This window comes from Venturia canescens, chromosome 3 (assembly GCF_019457755.1).
Source record: "Venturia canescens isolate UGA chromosome 3, ASM1945775v1, whole genome shotgun sequence".
NCBI lineage: Eukaryota > Metazoa > Arthropoda > Insecta > Hymenoptera > Ichneumonidae > Venturia > Venturia canescens.
This window is the reverse complement of record NC_057423.1, coordinates 22279948-22299345: the sequence shown is the minus strand read 5'-3', so window position 1 is coordinate 22299345 and position 19398 is coordinate 22279948. Positions and strand designations below refer to the sequence as shown.

Genomic DNA, 19398 nt, shown 5'->3' with positions numbered 1-19398 from the left:
ACACTGTAATAAGCTAAGGAGGTGGAAAAAAGGGACCGGTGAACACAGCCAAACTAAATGAAAGAAATTATGACAACAATACATTGAATTACTTGACCAAAGTTTTTTAAAATTTATTTGAATTCGTTTACACACAACCATCCACCTCTTTCTTTAATGTAATTACACAACATAGAATTTCTGTTTGGAAAGAACGTTTTAGAGGTTATAATGAACGAACGTTTTTTTTCTCATTGTTATTATTATTATTATTCAACACTAATTAGTCACGTCATTAATAATATCGATTCCTTCCACTTTTCAATAACCACTTTTATTTTTCTACACTCTGCACGCAACAGCACTCCGGCGGTCATAACCTCAAACGTCAACATGACGCGAAATCTCGCAAATTTGCTATCTATGCATATATTACGATAACGAAGTAGAACAGATAATTCTTAATTTTCACGACACATTATTCACGTTTTCACTTCTCAACATTTTACTCACTCTCAGTATGAGATCAATTAATCGACTTTTGAGGTTTTATTTATTATAGATATTATTGTCGTGAATTGGGCTCGAAACTTATTGGAACTTCTTTTATGAAAAAAATAAAATTGATTATATCCACTGCTATTTCCAATAATGTTTTATTTATTCAAACGAAATTTGCAAATCTTGCACCGTTGATCCACGGGGCTACGATCGCAATCACTTTATAATAACATAACAGACGATAACAGACGGTATACAAGAAAACATTGAGGACTATCAGAAACTTTCTCATCGGCGATTGGTCGAGACGGATAGATTCTCACCGGTGATTGGTTATGATGGGCATCAAGAAGCCCTTGTATGTATCGGTCTGAACCCATATACGGATACATCAGCTGCGTAAATGTGTTGGTACTTTTTGCATAATCTTGAGCCCGTGCAAAGTTTTTTCTCAGCAATTACGCCACCGATCATGCTGATTTTGGGCGCAATCGAAAGAGAATTTCTTAATTAGCTGAAAGTTCAATTTTCAAATTGCGACATAACTCCTGAGCTTCGCAATTCAAGAAAATGACATGTCGATTTTACCCCCACCACCGCGAATCGTTTTATTCAGAGATAATATAGTCTCGGCGAGAGCCTCGGGCCAGCAGACGACAGGGCTGTCAATGTACTTGTCCCGAGACTCTGCCGAGTCTCTTGATATTTTTTTCACGATTTGTGAAAGCTTTTCTTAATTGTGTTGTTGAAATTATTTACAGTTGGTTTCATAATTTTTTTTACATACCATTATGTTTTTAATTTTTTTCATTCGCCATCCGATGTACTCGTCACTTGCATTTATTTGACAACGTTTTGTTCATTTGAACACCAAACGTTTTTCATACATTACCAGGATTTAGCAGATTCATTTTTTTTATTCATTACGTTTGAAATGGTTTTTTTATAACCTTTAGTAATGAATTGCTCATTTGAAGCAAGTTTTAGAACTTTCTCAAGTTCCGGATACTTCCCGTAAGAATGAATTTTTCACGTTCTATTTGATTTTTTTTTTTCCTTTACAAAATAATTCCAGATTTTTATTTTTTTTAATATAATGTTTTTTCATGATTTGTGAAAGCTTTTCTTAATTGTTTTATTCAAACACAGTTGGTTTCGTAATTTTTTTTACATACCATTATGTTAAAAATTTTGTTTATTCGTCATCCGATGTACTCGTCCCTTTTGCATTTTCCTTGTTTCCACCCCATCAGTTTGCAGCGGATCGATTCATATTATTAATTCGTTCCCTAATATGTGTCCTATGATTTTCTACTCCTTCATGATGATTGTGGTAACATGATTCGAGAGGTTTCTAACCATGATCTTGAATTACACATTTTGTAAATCAGATTTTCAAAAAAACATCTGGTCTTGGTATAGTGTGTAGTTATTCTTTTCCCATTAGGTCTGACGAGTGATAAATTTGGAAACTTTTCCAGAAAGCCTATGGATGCTTTTTTTGCTGATGATATGAAAAGTCGTATCTTAGGAATGCGGTATGCAAACACAAATTTTGATAACAAAACTTATAGAATGACATGTATGTTGAGTATTTCCACTTTGCAAACTACAAATATGGAATTATTATAAAAAAAATTCATTCCGATAAGTCTACTGTTGCTCAGTTTTGGATGCGATCAAATATGATGCCTACCAACATCCCCAGAAACTTACAGAATTGCTGAATGCAATGTGCGCTATGTCATTTTAATGTAACACCATGACTTTTGACAACTTTTCATTATAATGCTGTAGATTCGGATCATTAAAATACTGCAAAAATCTGCAAACTATACAATTTAAATACTGTGCCATTCATTTTACATTTTGACTCTAACTGTAACATCTATATGAAGTAAAAAATTGATTATAAAAGTCTTCAGTTGCTCATTTATGGATAGATTTAAAATTGCTGTCTTCGAAGCTCATTGCGCAGATACATTGAACCGCAGCAGATACCTGCGAACTCTGAAATTTCTGTGGATAAATATATATGCGACGGATCACCCCTTATCTTTGATTATGGTAATATGTAAGGTAAATGCAAGTTTTTAAGTGTTCCTTTTCAAATAGTATTGAAGTTTGTATGACTGATATACAGCGAATACTTCCAAACTTTGATATTTCTGTGTTGCAGCATGTGTGCCAATCATTCAAATCATTTACTCCAACCGTATCATGTAATCTAGAAAATTCATCACAAAAGTCTTCCGCTTTTCTAAATACGTCAATTTTCCTTTTTCTACTCCATTGTGAGTTTTCGAATTTCTAAATTCATTTCTGAATTGTCCTGAAATGGTTTTCCTCCAAAACCAATGCAGGTACCTTAAACGTCTTTGAATTCTGTTGCTCTGTTGAATTAAGTTCGCTTAGTTTTTTTTGCTGCTTTGAGTTCTGGCATAATAAATGTTAGAAGTTTTCGGGTACTTTTTTTCAGCAACTATCAAATTGTGGATAATTGGACCTCAGCGGCCACTTGCAAACTTTGGAAATATATTTCATTGAGGGCACGTTTTGGATGAAATGAAATCTCTAGATTCAGAATGCAAAAGCGACATTTAAAGTGGGCAAATCTGTTGGATTTTTCGTGTTATGAATTTGATCTATCTTTCATTTGAATTTTAAAGAACAGGGATAAATAAAATCTGTTCTATTAAGGAAATCTTTACATCAGTTCTTTCTTGGTATGAAGACTTGGAAAAAATCGCGAAAGGCCAAGGACAGACAGGAGACGAAATATTTCCAGTACAATTTTGACGAAAAATAGATCTTTTGTCGCGGAAACCAACGTTATAAGCCGAAAATCATATTACAGCCCACGAGACGCATTTCTTCACTCTCTTGGGTTCCTATTATACAAAACATATTAGAAGATAAGGGGGAAAATCACCAACGTGGAAAAACAAACCAGTGCCGAAATATTTCCAGTACAATTTTGACAAAAAATAGGTCCTTTTTCGTGGAAACCAACGTTATAAGCTGAAAATCATATCTCGGCCCTCAACCCGCTTTCTACCATTCTCTTGGGTTCCCAATAAGCATAGCATATTAGAGTAGAAGAAAAAAAATAGCCAAAGTCCAAAGACAGACCTGTGACGAAATATTTCCAGTACAATTTTGACGAAAAATAGATCTTATTTCGTGGAAACCAACGTTATAAGCCGAAAATCATATTATGGCCCACAACACGTATTTCTTCATGCTCTTAGATTCCCAATAGACAAAACATATTAGAAGACAAGGAGAAAAATCACCAAAGTCCAAGACCAAACCAGTGCCGAAATATTTTCAGTACAATTTTGAAGAAAAATTGGTCTTTTACGTGGAAACCAACATTATAAACCGAAATTCATTTCTCGGGCCTCACCCCGGATTCCTCCATGCTGTTGAGTTCCTAATAGGCATAACATATTAGAGTATGAGGAAAAAAATCGCCAAAGTTCAAGGGCAGACTTGTGACGAAATATTTTCACTACAATTTTTACGAAAAATTGGTTTTTTATGGTGGAAACCAACTTTATAAGCCGAACATCATACACAGGGAAAATAAGATTGGGAAAAGTACATTGATGGTCCCTTATTTGCTGATAATTTCATGAAAAAGATTATCCCATAAAAAATGTTCGTATGAGAATGGAATCTATAAAAATGTACTAAGCAATTAATTCATAGAAATTTATACTAAAATCCTATAACCGTCATAACATAAATGAGGAACTTTTGAGAAAAAAGGCGTGATATCAAACCATAAACTTCCCCTAGGGAAAAAAAGGTTGGGACAAGTACATTGATGGTCTCTTGTTTCTGGATGACATAGAAAAAAGATTCAGAACCAGGAAAAAAATTCTATAGAAATAATAAACGAAAAATTGAAAACTTCAAAAAAATTCAACAAAAATAAAAAACAATCGAAAAAATTCTGTAAAGAAAAATAAAAAATTTTCAAAAAAATTCATAAATATTGGACAAATTGAAAAATAAACTATCCAAGTTACATGCAGTATAAAAATGTATGATATCAATTGGAGGCCAAGTTTTTATTGATAATTTGAAATATTTATCGAACAAATCGCAAACTTTAATTGAAATTCATGATAATTATTTTCAAGAAAAAAGTTAATGAAAAAAAAGTCATAACGGAAGTTACGTGCAGTACTAAAATGAATTATATCAATTCGAGGTCAAGTATTTATCAGTTATTCGAAATATAATCTCCGGCGACAAATGAGCGTTGAGAATCCTTGTCGGGCTCACAACGTTTTATCAAAATTACTAAAAAATTAATGGAAATAAAATCATTAAAAATTCACATGAAAGTCATTCGTTACTTCAACAAGGTACACACTGTAAAGAATCGATTCCCCTCCGACTTTCAGGATCCCCTGGTATTATTCACAACATTCAACTTCGATTGGATCGGTACAAATTATGTTCAAATACGTCTTAAACGTACTTGTCCGGCCCATCACTTTTTATTCAAATTGCTCATTCGAAAACAAATTAGGGCTGTTCTATAATGACAAATATAATAAAATGGATAGAAATAAAAATAATATCTCCAAGTAATTTGAACTTGATTGTTCGCAAGTTCGTATAGCAATATCCACTTCTGATTTTCTTCAGTGAACACATACCATTCGGTAAGAACCAATGAAAATGAGAAATAATCAGGCGCATTACTAGAAATTTTCGAACCTACTCAGCCATGCAATGTTTTTTTTTCTATAGTCACGTACACATTTTGATGAATATCACTAGTCGAGTACGACACGTGGATTCCTGGAATTTGGGGAAAAATGATTTTGTTGTGAATTATGACTCCATATAATATAAATAGATTAATCAATCTTCATCTTTCATTTTCGTTTCATTTTGACAAGAGCGATTCGAAGGAAAATTATTTTCTCGGGAATTACTGTTCCTTAATATTAACACATGCATTAACTTCGTTTTTGATTTGTTTTGTGTCGAGTGTCAGCATAGTTTGCGAACTAACGTTGAAGTTAACTATCGGAATAGTTGACTATCGGAATAGTTGGAGTTAACTATTGGAATAGTTGAAGTGAACTATCGGAATCGTTATGAAACGGACCGTGAAAGCGCGCCTGACCGGTTTTGGCATAAATATACCGGGCACTGCGTGACTTTGCGCAGTTCATCATGGTTGGTCGAAGCGACGAGTTCCGTCGTATAAAGCGAACGCTCAGCCAGCTGGAAAAAATAAGAGATGCTGTTAAACGCAAGTACATGATCCAGATGGCGGATAAACAATCGAGGGAGAGAACTCTCACCGAAACATTCAAACCAATCGTCGAGCCGCTCGAACGTCTTGTTAATGCAAGTAAGGAGCCTAATGAGATGGAAAATTCTTTCAAAACTGCCTACTACGATGCGGAAGAGTGGTCGGAGCCGGCTGAATGGCCCGCAACCAAACAGAGTCCCGCAGTCGGTGAATGGCTTCAAAGACGCGAGGTTCGCAGCCCCGCAGTCGGCGAGAGGCCCGCAACCAAACAGAGTCCCGCAGTCGGTGAATGGCTTCAACGACACGAGGCTCGCAGCCCCGCAGTTGGCGAAATCAAACAGAGCCTCGCTGATCCGCGTGAGGAATATTATGACGTGCCGGAGGAGGAAGTGCCGACTGTCAGCAAATATCTTCACATGCTCAACACGAACAGGAAGAAGTATCTCGACACGACTTACGGAGTTCGAAAACTGCCGGACGGTGGATCAATGATCGGAGACTTATCGATTCGTTTCCAGAAAGGGAGCGTCATCGTGGGTGACAAGAAGTATCAATCGAGCATCGGCTTGTTCGAACTGCTCTTCCGAAAGGAGCCGGACTCTCGTCTCGTTAGCGCGGAGGATCGGAACACCTACGGAACGATCCTGCAAAGCACGAGCGCTTACAAGAAACACTACAGTCCGGACGAGGATATACGCAAGCAAAACAGCAGCAAGTACAAGGACTACGTGGCACCCTTCGTAGAGCAGAAGACTGGTGGTGCCTTGCCACGATACAAGGTCGCGCAAAGGGACACGCGAATGGATTACGTGTACTGGGACGATCCGAACGAGTTGGTCGATAGACTGCGTCTGCTGCTAGCCGAGGGATCGGCCGACGTCGACGAGATCGCCTCGATCATCGAGGAGTTGCGCGAGTCCGGTCACATAGCAACAATATGAATTACCAAACACAAAGCGGCCCATTGGGTTCTACGAGCCTAACATGTATCTCGATTTTTCAATAAATTTTGTCGGTTGTACAATCCGCTGAACCTAATGCGTTCAACATTTCCGATAGTTAACTCCAATTATTCTGATAGTCAACTTCAACTATTCCAATAGTTAACTCCAACTATTCTGATAGTTCACTTTAACGTTAGGTCGCTGGATTTTTCGCCACTGGGATTTCCTTCAACGGGATTTAACTTCCGGTTCGTTAGGGTCATGTCAGCTAACACTCGGCTGCCCTGATCGCTGACTATGCTGATAGTTGACTATCTCGATAGTTGGGTGTCCTGACAGTCGGCTATCCTGACACTCGGCTATCCTGGCAGCACCGGAAAAGAGTCACCACGCAGCGGGTGATCTCGAATCAACTATCCGGACAGCAGTGGCGCTATGCTCGAATTTCTTCCCCCAGCTATCTCTCGTATGCTTGCGCAGCAGATAAGTGGAACTGCCCGCGACCCCGATCCTAACCTCGATTATCGCGATAGTTGGCTGTCCATTCTGCTCTGGAGACGCTGTCCACCAATGGGATTCGTTCGGTAGGCGACAGTTGGCTATCCTCATCCCTGATATTCCCACCGTTCGAATATCTGTGTTTGGACATCTTTGTCGCTGACTATCCAGATGGTTGCCGATTGAGTATTCCAGCTACTCTCATAATTGGCTATCCTGATCGCGCCGCGGGAGCGTCTCCACAGTTGGCTATCGGGTGGGGGAAGTCCACCTGAGTATTCCGACTGTCCCCACCACGTGACTGCAGCTATTCCGACGGTTCACTAATGGAATTCGCCGTCCACCAATGGGATTCGCCAATCCACCAATGGGGATCTGGGTTCGCTGTCCACCAATAGGATCTGGGTTCGCTGTCCGCCAATAGGATTCGTTCGGTAGGCGACAGTTGGTTGGCTATCCCTGATCGCTAGTCGGCCATCTTGATAGCTGTCTATTCTGATCGCTAACTATCCAAATGGTTGACTATCCTCACCCAACTGGTTATTTTGACCTGATTGCCAATACTTCGAATCTCCCGCTGCAGTGTTCGCCACAGCTCTATCGGGAGGGGGGTGTGGAATCTGCATTCCCGATAGCCGAATCCCCATCACACGTTAGACCATTCCGACGGTGGGTTCGTGTCTCCGCCAATGGGATTCTGTTCGTGTCTCCGCCAACCAGATTCTGTTCGTGTCTCCGCCAATGGGATTCCGCCCTTTGGTGGGCCATTGACGACAAATAGCCTGCACTTTGAATTTCCCGCTCGTGCCTATTCTACCCTGACAGTTGGCTAACCTCAACTATTGTGACTATCCTAAGCTCAACTATCCTAACCTCAACTATTATGACCGATGACTAACCTCAACTATCCTAACCTCAACTATCGTGACTATCCTAACCTCGCTGACTAACCTCAGTGACAGCTGACTAACCTCAACTATCCTGATAGTTGTCTATCCTGAGGCGCGTAATTAGGATCTCGGATAGAGAGAGAGACTAGTTCAGAACAGTGCCCCAGCGTCCGCCCCTAGCGTCTCCGGGATATCCCGTAGGGATTCGGGGTTTCCCCTAGAGGCAGTCGGTAATGCAGGACGCTGGCTGGAGACGCGCACGGGTCTGCATATTCCGATAGTTAAGTCATCACCGCTAAGATCGTTCGAGCACTTTTAGTCTCGACTCGTTTGTATCCGCTCATTCTCCAACAGTCTGGGGTTTTAGTTACTGATAGTTCGGACCCCCGTCAAAACATTTGAATCTCCCGCCGAAACAACAGAGTAAAAAATTTTAGTGACTGACAGTTCGAGTTCCCGCCAAAACATTTGAATCTTCCGCCAAAACTATACAGTTCAAATTTCCCGCCAAAACTATAGCGTTCGAATCTCCCGCCAAAACTATAGAGGTCAAATGCCCTGCCAAAAACATATCGAACGAATCTCCCCCACCAAAATAACAGAGTTCAAAAGTCCCGCCAAAAATACAGCGTTCGGATCTCCCCCGCCAATACTACACAGTTCAAATCTCTCGGCAAAACTATAGAGGTCAAATGCCCCGCCAAAAACGTAGCGTTCGAATCTCCCCACCAAAATAACAGAGTTCAACGTCCCGCCAAAAATACAGAGTTTGAATTTCCCAGCCAAAATTACAGAGTTTAAATGTCCCGCCAAAAATACAGCGTTCGAATCTCCCGCCAAAACTAGAGGGTCAAAATCTCCCACCGAGGAATCTGTTTTAGCGACGGGTGGAGCAGACTATCCAGTCGACCTGACCACCCATTCGTAGAGCGGCCATCTTTATAACCGACCTCGGCCAAGCGAGGGGCCCACTCGTGGCCACCACACCTGTAAAAGAACAAAAAGGTACATGAGAGCATTATTATGGGATATACTTACCATAGTCGCTCCACGAAATCCAAGCGCTACTCGCTGCCATGCTCGGTCAGCCGTAACACCGCACACGAGATCTCCACTAGCCAGATCGCCATCTATCGGCGCGCGGGACTTTGAATGTTTGAGCTCAGTTTGGGTTTGAGCTCAGTTCGATGTTTGGGTTTGGGAAAATTGCCTTAATGACTGTTTGGGTTTGGGAAACTGCCTTAACGACTGTCTGGGTTTGTTTGGGGTTGTTTGGGGTTGAGCTCAATTCGATTACATGTTTGGGTTTGTTTGGGTTTGGGCGGCCATTTTTATTACCGACCGTTTGGGCGGCCATCTTTATTACCGACTGTTTGGGTTTGAGCTCAGTTCGATGTTTGGGGTTGTTTGGGTTTGAGCTCAGTTCGATCACATGTTTGGGTTTGTTTGGGTTTGAGCTCAGTTCGATGTTTGGGTTTGTTTAGGGCTGTTTGGGTTTGTTTGGGTTTGGGAGGCCATCTTTATTACCGACCGTTTGGGTTTGGGCGGCCATCTTTATTACCAACCGTTTGGGTTTGTTTGGGTTAGAGTGGCTATCTTTATTACCGACTGTTTGGGCGGCCATCTTTATTTCCGACCGTTTGGGAGGCCATCTTTATTACCGACCGCTTGGGTTTGTTTGGGTTTGAGCTCAGTTCGATTACATGTTTGGGGTTGTTTGGGTTTGTTTGGGTTTGTTTGGGTTCGAGCTCAGTTAGATTACATGTTTGGGTTTGTTTGGCGCTGTTTGGGTTTGTTTGGGTTTTTCGGGTTTGGGCGGCCGTCTTTATTACCAACTGTTTGGGAACCTTAATGACTGTTTGGGAGCCTTAACGACTGTTTGGGAAAACTGCCTTAATGACTGTTTGGGTTTGGGAAACTACCTTAACGGCTGTTTGGGAAAACTGTCTTAATGACTGTTTGGGAAAACTGTCTTAATGACTGTTTGGGAACCTTAATGACTGTTTGGGTTTGGGAAACTGCCTTAACGACTGTTTGGGTTTGTTTGGGTCTGTTTGGGTTTGAGCTCAGTTCGATCACAAGTTTGGGTTTGTTTGGGTTTGTTTGGGTTTGGGAGGTCATCTTTATTACCGGCCTTTGGGTTTTGGCGGCTATCTTTATTACCGACCGTTTGGGTTTGGGCGGCCATCTTTATTACCGAGCGTTTGGGTTTGAGCAGGGAATCTACTTTACCGACGGTCGGTAAGGTAGATTCCTACATGCGGCGGAACCAGCATAGCTGTACTACTTTGGGGAGAGATCTTCCAACCACGGAGTCGATGTTGAAGGTCGTTGAACAAAAAAAAGTGTTCGGAGATATTTTGTTACTACAAAATATGACTTTGTTTATTAATGCGGAGTTACACTTTTTATTACAAGATGAGATAGAGTTTAGTTTGAGTTTCGCTGAGTTTAACAATTTTACTTGATTGAAGAAAAGTTATTGCGTTTGATATTCGATTGTAACTTTTTGAGTAGCTGGTGTTAACTGCCTGTTGCGTTGTAAAAATGGTCATTTTATAACTTCGGGATTTTCCTTATGAGAGTTATGGAAGGGGATTGTTTTTGTGTTTAGGATAGGCTGTTGAGATAATAAGAGGTTTTCCAGGCTTGGATGCTGGTGGAAAAAAGTGTGGGAAAGTATATTAAAGGGTTTGATTGGCTCGATTTTTAGGATGAGGATATTTTACGTAACGATGTGATGCAGTTCTAACGATATCAGTGGACTTGGACCGGTTGATCATCGTGAGTTAGAACTGTAAGGAGTGATTGTTTTTCCCAGCTGATATAGAGGCGGATAGTTCGGGTTGGTCTTATCGATACTGTTTAGCTGAGATAGAGTTGTTTTGGTGTACTATGAGCTATAAGTTATTGTTACTGTATGTCTAAATGACTCTTACCGATGTCGGCAAATGATGATGTGGCTTTAGTTTGCATACTATCTACTAATATGTCGAAAAAAATAAGGGCCTACATAGGGGTATGTGTTAGGACGTAACATCATTATAAAAATACAAATCTGTAATTATTTTGTAAAGTGAAAAAAATTCAAATAAAACATGAGAAATAAAAAACCGAAATATCGCGCTTGAATAATTTTGAAAAACGATGCCATTTTTCTTCTCTTATTCTAACAACTAAATCAATTAAAAAAAATTCCATCTAAGTTACTCACAGCAATAAAATTAATGATATCAATTCAAGTATTTGTAATAAATTGAAAAAAGTTACCACTTGAGTTACGTAGAGCATTAAAATTTATGATATCAATCGGAGAACAAGTGATTTATGAGCAACTCCAAATTTCAACATTATGGAAATGTTCTAAGAAGCTTTTAAATCCAAAAAAATCACATGAAAGCTAATTATTTCTTACTCTATGATGGTAGAGACATAAGAAAATCGATCCTTTTCAGACTTTCAGGAACTTCTGGTATTATTCACAATATTCGACGTCGATTGGATCGATGCAAATTATGTTTGAATATGAGTTAAAAGTACTTGTTCGGCCTATCACATCTACTTATGAAATAAGTACGCTCTGTTATTTTGCTGTTTTGAGTTCTTACATGATAAATGATTCCGGGTGCCTTTTTTCTGCAACTATCAAACTGTAGATAATTGGATATCAGCGGCCACTTGCAAACTTTGGAAATATATTTCATCGGAGGCACGTTTCAGATGAGACGAAAATGTATAGCTTCAGAATGCAAAAACGACATTTAAAAATGGCCTATTCTATTGGATTTGTTGGGTTTTGAATTTGATCTATTTTTCCTCTTCTCCTTTCTTTTTTCTAACGTTATCAGCCGAAAATCATATCTCGGCCCGCAACATGCATTGCTACATGCTCTTGAGTTCCCGATCGACAAAACATAGTAGAAGACAAGGGGAAAAATCACCAAAGTCCAAGAACAAACCTCTATCGAAATATTTACAGTACAATTTTTACAAAAAATAGGTCTTAGAAATTCATAGAAATTGAAACTAAAATCCTATAGTCTACTGAACATAAATAAGGAACTTTTGAGAACAAAGACGTGACATCAAACCATAAACTTCCCCTAGGAAAAAAAAGGTTGGGACAAGTACATTGTTGGTCCCTCGTTTGCTGATAATTCCATCCATAAAAAAAACTTTAAAAAAAAATTTTTTAACAAATTGTCAAAAAAATTATTTTATAAAAAATATACAGAACGATTCGAAAAACATTTCACAAATCTTGAAAAAACATTATGTTAAAAAAAACTAATCTGTATCTACTTTTAAAAGTGACAAAAGAATCAAATAACAAGTAAAAAATAAAAAACCGAAAAATCGCGCTTGAAATAATTTTGGAAACGGATGTCTCATTCTTCTTATTTGATTCGAACAGCTAAATCAATGAAAAACCATTCCATCTAATTATGTGCAGCATTATAATTTATCATATCAATTCGTGGCCAAGTATTTTCTAATAAATTGAAAAAAGTTACCATTTGAGTTACGTGCAGCACTAAAATTTATGATATCAATCGACGGACAAGTAATTTATGAGTAACTCTAAATTTTGACATTATTGAATTGGTCTATTTCCTTAGAAGTTTCTATTGTCGAATAGTAACCCAGCCAGGACTTCACCGTTTCTTGGGCCGGAAGAGTATTTTCAACACGAAATTAACCACAGTTTTATATGTGCTGGTTATAAAAAAAATGGCTGGCATTGTTCTTCTATATAATTGCTTAAAAGCAAGATTTTGTAACTTTTATGGTTGTCGATCGTTTAGTAATTTAGCTAAAACGTTCTGAGGCAGACGAGTATTCTCAAAGCCCATTAGAACATGATTTCACAACGGATAAAATTCAATAATTTAGTTGACTATTCAGTAAGTTAAAATCTTCGTAATTTTTTTCTTTGTAATTTTTTGTTATTATAACTTTTTGTGTTTGCGATTTTTTGTGTTTTTGTTTTTCTTTTGTTTATCATTTGATTATTTGTATTTTTTAATCTTCTTTAAATATACTACATTTGTATTTTTTCGGTTCTCAATGCAATGTACTTTTCACTTTTGCACTTATTTGACAACGTTCAGTTCCTTTGAGCGGAACGTCTTGAGATTACGTATTTCCATATCACAGGATCGAGGTTATTCATTAATGCATTTGAGATGGTCATTTAAGACGTAATTTTTGTGAATTATTTTGTAATAATAATTATTTGGAAGGAAGCGTGTTTTTACGAGGTTCGATATTCTTTTGAATGATAATGAAGAAGGTTTTTCATAAAGTGTATGATGAGTTCGGTTTTTGGATAGTTTTTTTAGAAGCAGACTTTTACTCCGACAATACCTTTTTCAATTTCAAGAAACAATGTATGATTTTATTTTTTGAGGGTTCAATCATTTTTTCTTGAGCTCCTATGTCGAGCTTGTAGTTTTTTATAGGTGTTCAATTTTTTTTGAGCATAGTTTTTCATACGGTGTAATGAATTAATATTTGACATGGGGTGTCCAGTGGACATAAATGTACTTGTCTTCAGTTTTTTTCACATTAACGAGAGAACCACACAGCCGGAAAAGTGACACTTTCTCTGAATACTTCTTGATGGAATAAATCTATACGATCGTCCACTATTCGCAAAATTTTTTTTATAGCACTGCATGACCTAAACCCGCATTTTAGCCACGCTTTTGCACCCTCGCTATACGCTCGGGCGTTAACTTCACGCCGTGCAATAATAGGCAGCTTAAGTCACACGTATCGTAATGTATTATTATAGCACAGTGTGACCTAAACCCGCACTTTACGCACGCTTTTCTGTGACTTAAATAGCCCTTTTTTACACCGTGTGAAAATCAATCGACTAACTTCGCAGATGCATAAAAGATATAAGAAATAAATTTCAATTGTCATTTGAAGCTTGAAAATTTACATAACAGCGAACAAATGACAAGGAGGGACAGATTAGCGATTCTCCTGAAAACAGATTCATGTTGTAGAAAAAATAACAATGAAACGATTACCTATAGTTAGTTGTCCGGAAGTTATAACGTTCGTTCGAAAAGTGAATTTAGTGAAGATGGTATCAATGAAATTTTTCCGGACGCCATAAAAGAAATAGCGAAATCGGTGACTTTAAATTTGTTGCCCACTCAATCAAAAAGAATTTAAGAAATGGCGCAAGGAGAATCGATCCAATTCTTTTTGCGAAGACGTAATCTTGGCATACTTTGCGCATTTATCGATAAAATACGCTTCACCGAGTTTATGGGCAACATATTCTATGTTAAAATACCCAATCAGCACTTACGACCATATTAATATCGGTGGCTACAACAAATTGATGGCATTAAAAAAAAAATGGGATATAGGACAAAAAAATCGCAAGTTTTTTCACAAGAAAAAATTTCGAAATTTTTAAGATGAAAGGGGTTGAAAAAAATCGTTTGAATTTGTTAAATTATAATTAAATGAGTTTCAATTGTATGAGTTTAAAAAATTGATATAAATCCCCTTGTTTCACCTACTTTTATGTCTTTTATTAAATAAACATATATGAATCATCAGCACTATTATTATGGTGTACCACTTTTTCGTTTATTTTTTGTCATCATAACATAATATTGACATCACAAGAGATCCTGTAAAAGGATTATTGGCGCATCGTAATATTTGCCGAGATGTTTAATTTTCAAAGTCGGATTTTAGTGTTACAGAGTATGTCAATATACTGTTGTGTAATACTGTGAAAAACGGTAATAAAAGAAATGCACCCTATAGGCATAGAGATGTGAAATGCGGGCAACGGGGGTCGCAGAGGGCGAAACCCCCCGTGGGGGTTTGGGGGGCGGAGTCACCCGAGAATGACGATGAGAATTTTAAAGTATTCATCACGACTCTGATACGGCATGTGTGTGTGTGTATGTGTCGTAGTTAGTGCAGTAGTAGCGTTTACCGTACTTATAGATATACATGACTGAGCAGATTATCGACATTCAAAATTGAATATCTCGGTAAATGTTTCGATGCGCCAAAAATCCTTTTAAGGGTCTCTTGTGATGTCAAAAAGAAGGTCTGTGCCAAATTTGAAGCCAATCGGAGGTAACCGGTATTCGGAAGTTTATCTCTTTACCCATTTAGATTTCACCATTAAATATAGAAGCCTAAAAACAGTCGCTAAAGCAGTTAGCGAATTCTTTTATCGACGTTCATAATTGAATAATCCCCTGTAAAAAGCGTACATGCAAAAGTGTTTTTGGACATTAAAGGGCCAAAATGATATACGATTTTGAACAAATATGCGGTAAAACGAAAAAAAAATGGTATCAAGTGATTGATTAAAAACTTACCGTTTTTATTGATATCCCAGACGACAACTATGGCTCCCAAATTAGCTAATCGCAAGGATATTAATCTGCCAAGCCCGCCTCCACCACCTGTGACTAGGGCAATTTCACCGGTGACACTTTTCATTTTATATTTCCTCGGGATGAACACTTTTATAATTCCTTCCAAAATCGCAATAAGCGATAGTAACAGAAACCCGATCACATCACCGGTTGAACGTACGATCGACATATCAGCAATTTAAAGAAAACGCAGAATAATAGAAGTATCACTTTGAAAATAAATTGAGTCACAAATGGAAATTACTCGCGGTTATGTGTTCTTGTAGTATTTTCTGTTCACTATTTTAAAGCGTCGGTAGCTCTTCTTTGTAATCATTAAGATCTCGTTGTCATGATTCTAAATCGTCGCCACTAAACAAAACCGCGAATCAGACTGATGATATTTTCAGACTTCACTAGGCCAATCAAGAAGTTGAATTACTAATGGCAGACCTAGTTTGGGTTCAGTTCGATTCTTTTTACATAATTTCAGTATAGGTTTAACTGAGCTCAACGTTAGATTAACGGTGGAAAAAACGTTCGCAAGTTTTCGAATTCAAATAAAAAGAATGGAGAAGCCCAGCTTGTGATTAAGCTGCCGGTTCTCTATTATAAAAAATCGTCAAACTAATGATTTATTGTATAAAATTTTGACTAGTGTTCAGCACAATTGTAAACTATCGCGCTTTTGGCCCCTGCTCGATCTTTACCTAAAATTTTTTTATCATATAACCTTAATATAACTTCGGTCAATACTTTTGTTTGGTAAGACATTGTTGAGTAGTTATTTGAATACTGAAAACCACTTCATTTAAAAATATTCAATATTCTAATGTATTTTTTCATTTTACTCAAACATAATATCGCATATTAAATCTTTGGGTATACTGGCATTTTTACGTAAGGTTATCTCAGTCGTATTGGTATCGCAACACGAAATAGATAGGTAAGTAGAGATAGGATTATTCTCGGAATCGTTCTGAAAATTAATGTTGTGCTAAGGAAACAAGCAATTTTCAGAATCTCATTCAATTTTCTGAATTCAGGTATTGATGTCGACCACACTGAATCTACCATTTTGAATTACGTTATTACTTGAAATTAAATTCGTAATCAGCGACCCCTAGAACTCTCTAGTACCAATTGTTACTGTCGTCGACCAACTTTTTGGATAATCTTATATTTTCAATTTTTGAGTGCAGATTTGTAATGAGCGACCTCTAAAATTCCCGAGTACGAATTTTAGTTTGGAAATTCTGAGAAATTTCGTATTGTGATGATTTTTTTTTTTTTTATACCGTCACAAAGGGGTGAAAATAGCGCGAAAAAAGCGCTTGAAAGCCCCTCCTGGTCGACAACCCACACAGCCACTGGTCGACTGGCCACACAGCGATCTTGTAGAGTTGGTGAAGGAAGATATTTTTCGAAGTTATTTAATACATGCGCCCGAAAATATTATTTTCTACTATAGTTCTAGTTATACCGGGGAAAAAGGGGCGAACAAGAAAGCGACCATGTCGAAAGGCAGAAAAATCGTACGTTCATCGATTCTTTTCAACGAGGGTTTCAACGTCGAAATATTACAAGAACAAAGCAAGGAATTAGGAGAGTTACGATATCTTCATTTTCCATCGTTGATTTCGTCTCTCCGTCGCCACGCAAGGCTCGTACCGGATGAAAGAATCGAGACTTCCACTCCCCTGCTGTCAAGAAATGTCATCGTCCCTTTTTTTGATTCCCGATATTTTATATGAGATTCTGTATTACAAGATCTTACAAATTGAGATTCTCGTCGTCGTCGAAATTAAGATATTCAAGCTATGGATTCAAAAGAAGAATTTCTCGCCGAACTATACTAACTCCATTATAACTCGGGACCCTGTCACACACTTGTATGACTCCTCATTACGACGAACCTGTCAATGGTTTTCAGAAGTATCGAGAGCAAGAGCATTTTCCGCTTGTTGGATTCAGTCAGTGAGTTCGATTTTCGGTTTATGGCATGAAAAAGCTGAATATTCGATCGCGAAATAATATATTTGGCCGCGACCAGGGCTTGCCTCAAAGTGTATAATTTTTTGTATGATTTCAAACTTATCGCATGCGCTCCCAACTCTTGTTACGCAGGTCGTAGAAACATTTTCGCGTAAAATATCACGTCGTGGTCGTTAGTGAAAATCTCCTTTGTGTCGCGTATTTGATTGGTGAGAATTTTCGGTAAATCTCGGGTGTGAGAGATCGTGGAATGGTGTAAAATAGAATGAGTACGTGAGGGCGTGAATTGAAACAATAGTCCGACCTGGACACTGACTAGTTGGTTTCCGGTATTTTGCAAAATTGAATAACGTCATCGTCACTATAAAGCATTTCGTTCACGAGTAGTACCGTAACGAAATAAAGAAAATAGGCTCGCATAAAAATGGAGCGAGCGTAGGTTTTGACCGAAAGTGTGTGTAAGGGTGGATCGAATAAAATGACTTTTTTTCACTTCATATAAAAAAATAGAGTATTTGGCATCTTTAAAAAACTCTCTCCAAATATTAGCCCTTAATAGTTCAAGGGGTTTGGATTAAATTTTGAAACATTGATGGGTGATGTTTTACGAATGCAGTAAATATTGAAACTACTCTTCATTTTTTGTCAGACATTGATTGTAACCCGTTACTAAAGCTACTCCACGCTCTGCAACATCATTTTAATCTTCAAGTTTTTTGAAAAAATCTACGTTTCTTCATACCCATTGTTTGTAGGCTACGATTCAATTGTCATATCAAGAAAATCGTAGGGTAATTTAAAGATTTTGAAGAGATTCAACGGTTCCCTGATGAATTGTGACACCCGGAAATTGGGTGTTAACTATCCGATTTAAGATCGAATTTTTCGGTGACAACACTTACCTTGATGGGAATAATATTTTTGTTTTGACACCGAAAATTACCATATCACTGTTGTTGTCTTTTGGGAGTCATCTGGTTTCAACTAACAAATTGGAAGTGTCGAAACTTACATTTACTGCACCTAAAATTTGCATATTGTGACACATGGTTTGAGTGTGTTGAAACCCAAATTTTCAAACCACGAATTTCTGTATCGGCTCTCGATATTAGGGAGTCAGCACGGTATTTTAAAGGGCTTGTGACTTTTTTTTCGAGCAACGAATTTTTGGTGTACGCATATTACCCTTTCGAATACAGTATTTTAAAATAGCAATAAATAAAGAATGACTGAGGGAGTGTGAAATTTTTCTCAAATATTCTCAAATTTAATCTCAATTAGTTCTCAAATATAATATCCAAATCCCAAGAAAAATAACGTTTGGAATTGTGCTCACGGGATCCTGGTGGTATAACGTATCCATGCTACCCTTTCATTAAAAAAAAGTGAGTGACCACACAACTGAAGTAAAACTTTTTTCGCAACGTACAGATATATTTGGCGTGAGGTGGGTTCAGGGACTATTTTACACATCGCATGGTGGTTTCGGAGACAAATGGTGCTTTTAAGGACAGTCCTCATAGTATTCACACCAGTATAGGTAATTTTGAGGACCGTCCTCGCAGTGACCTATCGTGAGTATATCAACTCCCTTATTCAATGAATCCTTCGAGGACGTGAATAAGATAGTTCAAGTTCTCAAAACAACCACTACGAGAGAAACTCGTGTAATCTGGCCATTTCTAGGACCTCTCAGTTATTCCGACTGACTTCTCGTCATGATTAGATCGCTCCGGTTTGGCACAATGTCCGGATGGAACCATTTCAGTATTCGTCAACAAAATGATTATCAAGAATGAGTTTTTTCGCGACGCGTGACAGAAAAAGCCTTTTAGTTAATGTGCATTTTTATTTGCTTCGGGTATCGGTCTGAAATGTGTCAGTGTTATTTTTGCGTGCGG

At 38.0% G+C, this 19398-nt stretch overlaps 1 protein-coding gene across 10 annotated transcripts in view; it reads right to left on the bottom strand.

Annotated features, from left to right (window-relative positions):
* Positions 1-19398, bottom strand: part of LOC122407486 (estradiol 17-beta-dehydrogenase 11-like) — a 574026-nt gene that overhangs the window by 544492 nt on the left and 10136 nt on the right. For 8 of the 10 annotated variants that reach the window (XM_043413732.1, XM_043413730.1, XM_043413740.1 and 5 more), the window contains exon 2: positions 15464-15874. In XM_043413732.1, the coding sequence (XP_043269667.1) occupies positions 15464-15692 (229 nt within the window). In that variant the 5' untranslated portion in view covers positions 15693-15874. Of the gene's footprint in view, positions 1-15463; positions 15919-19398 lie in introns of all 10 variants that reach the window. The other 2 variants (XM_043413733.1, XM_043413735.1) reach the window with 2 other exon arrangements.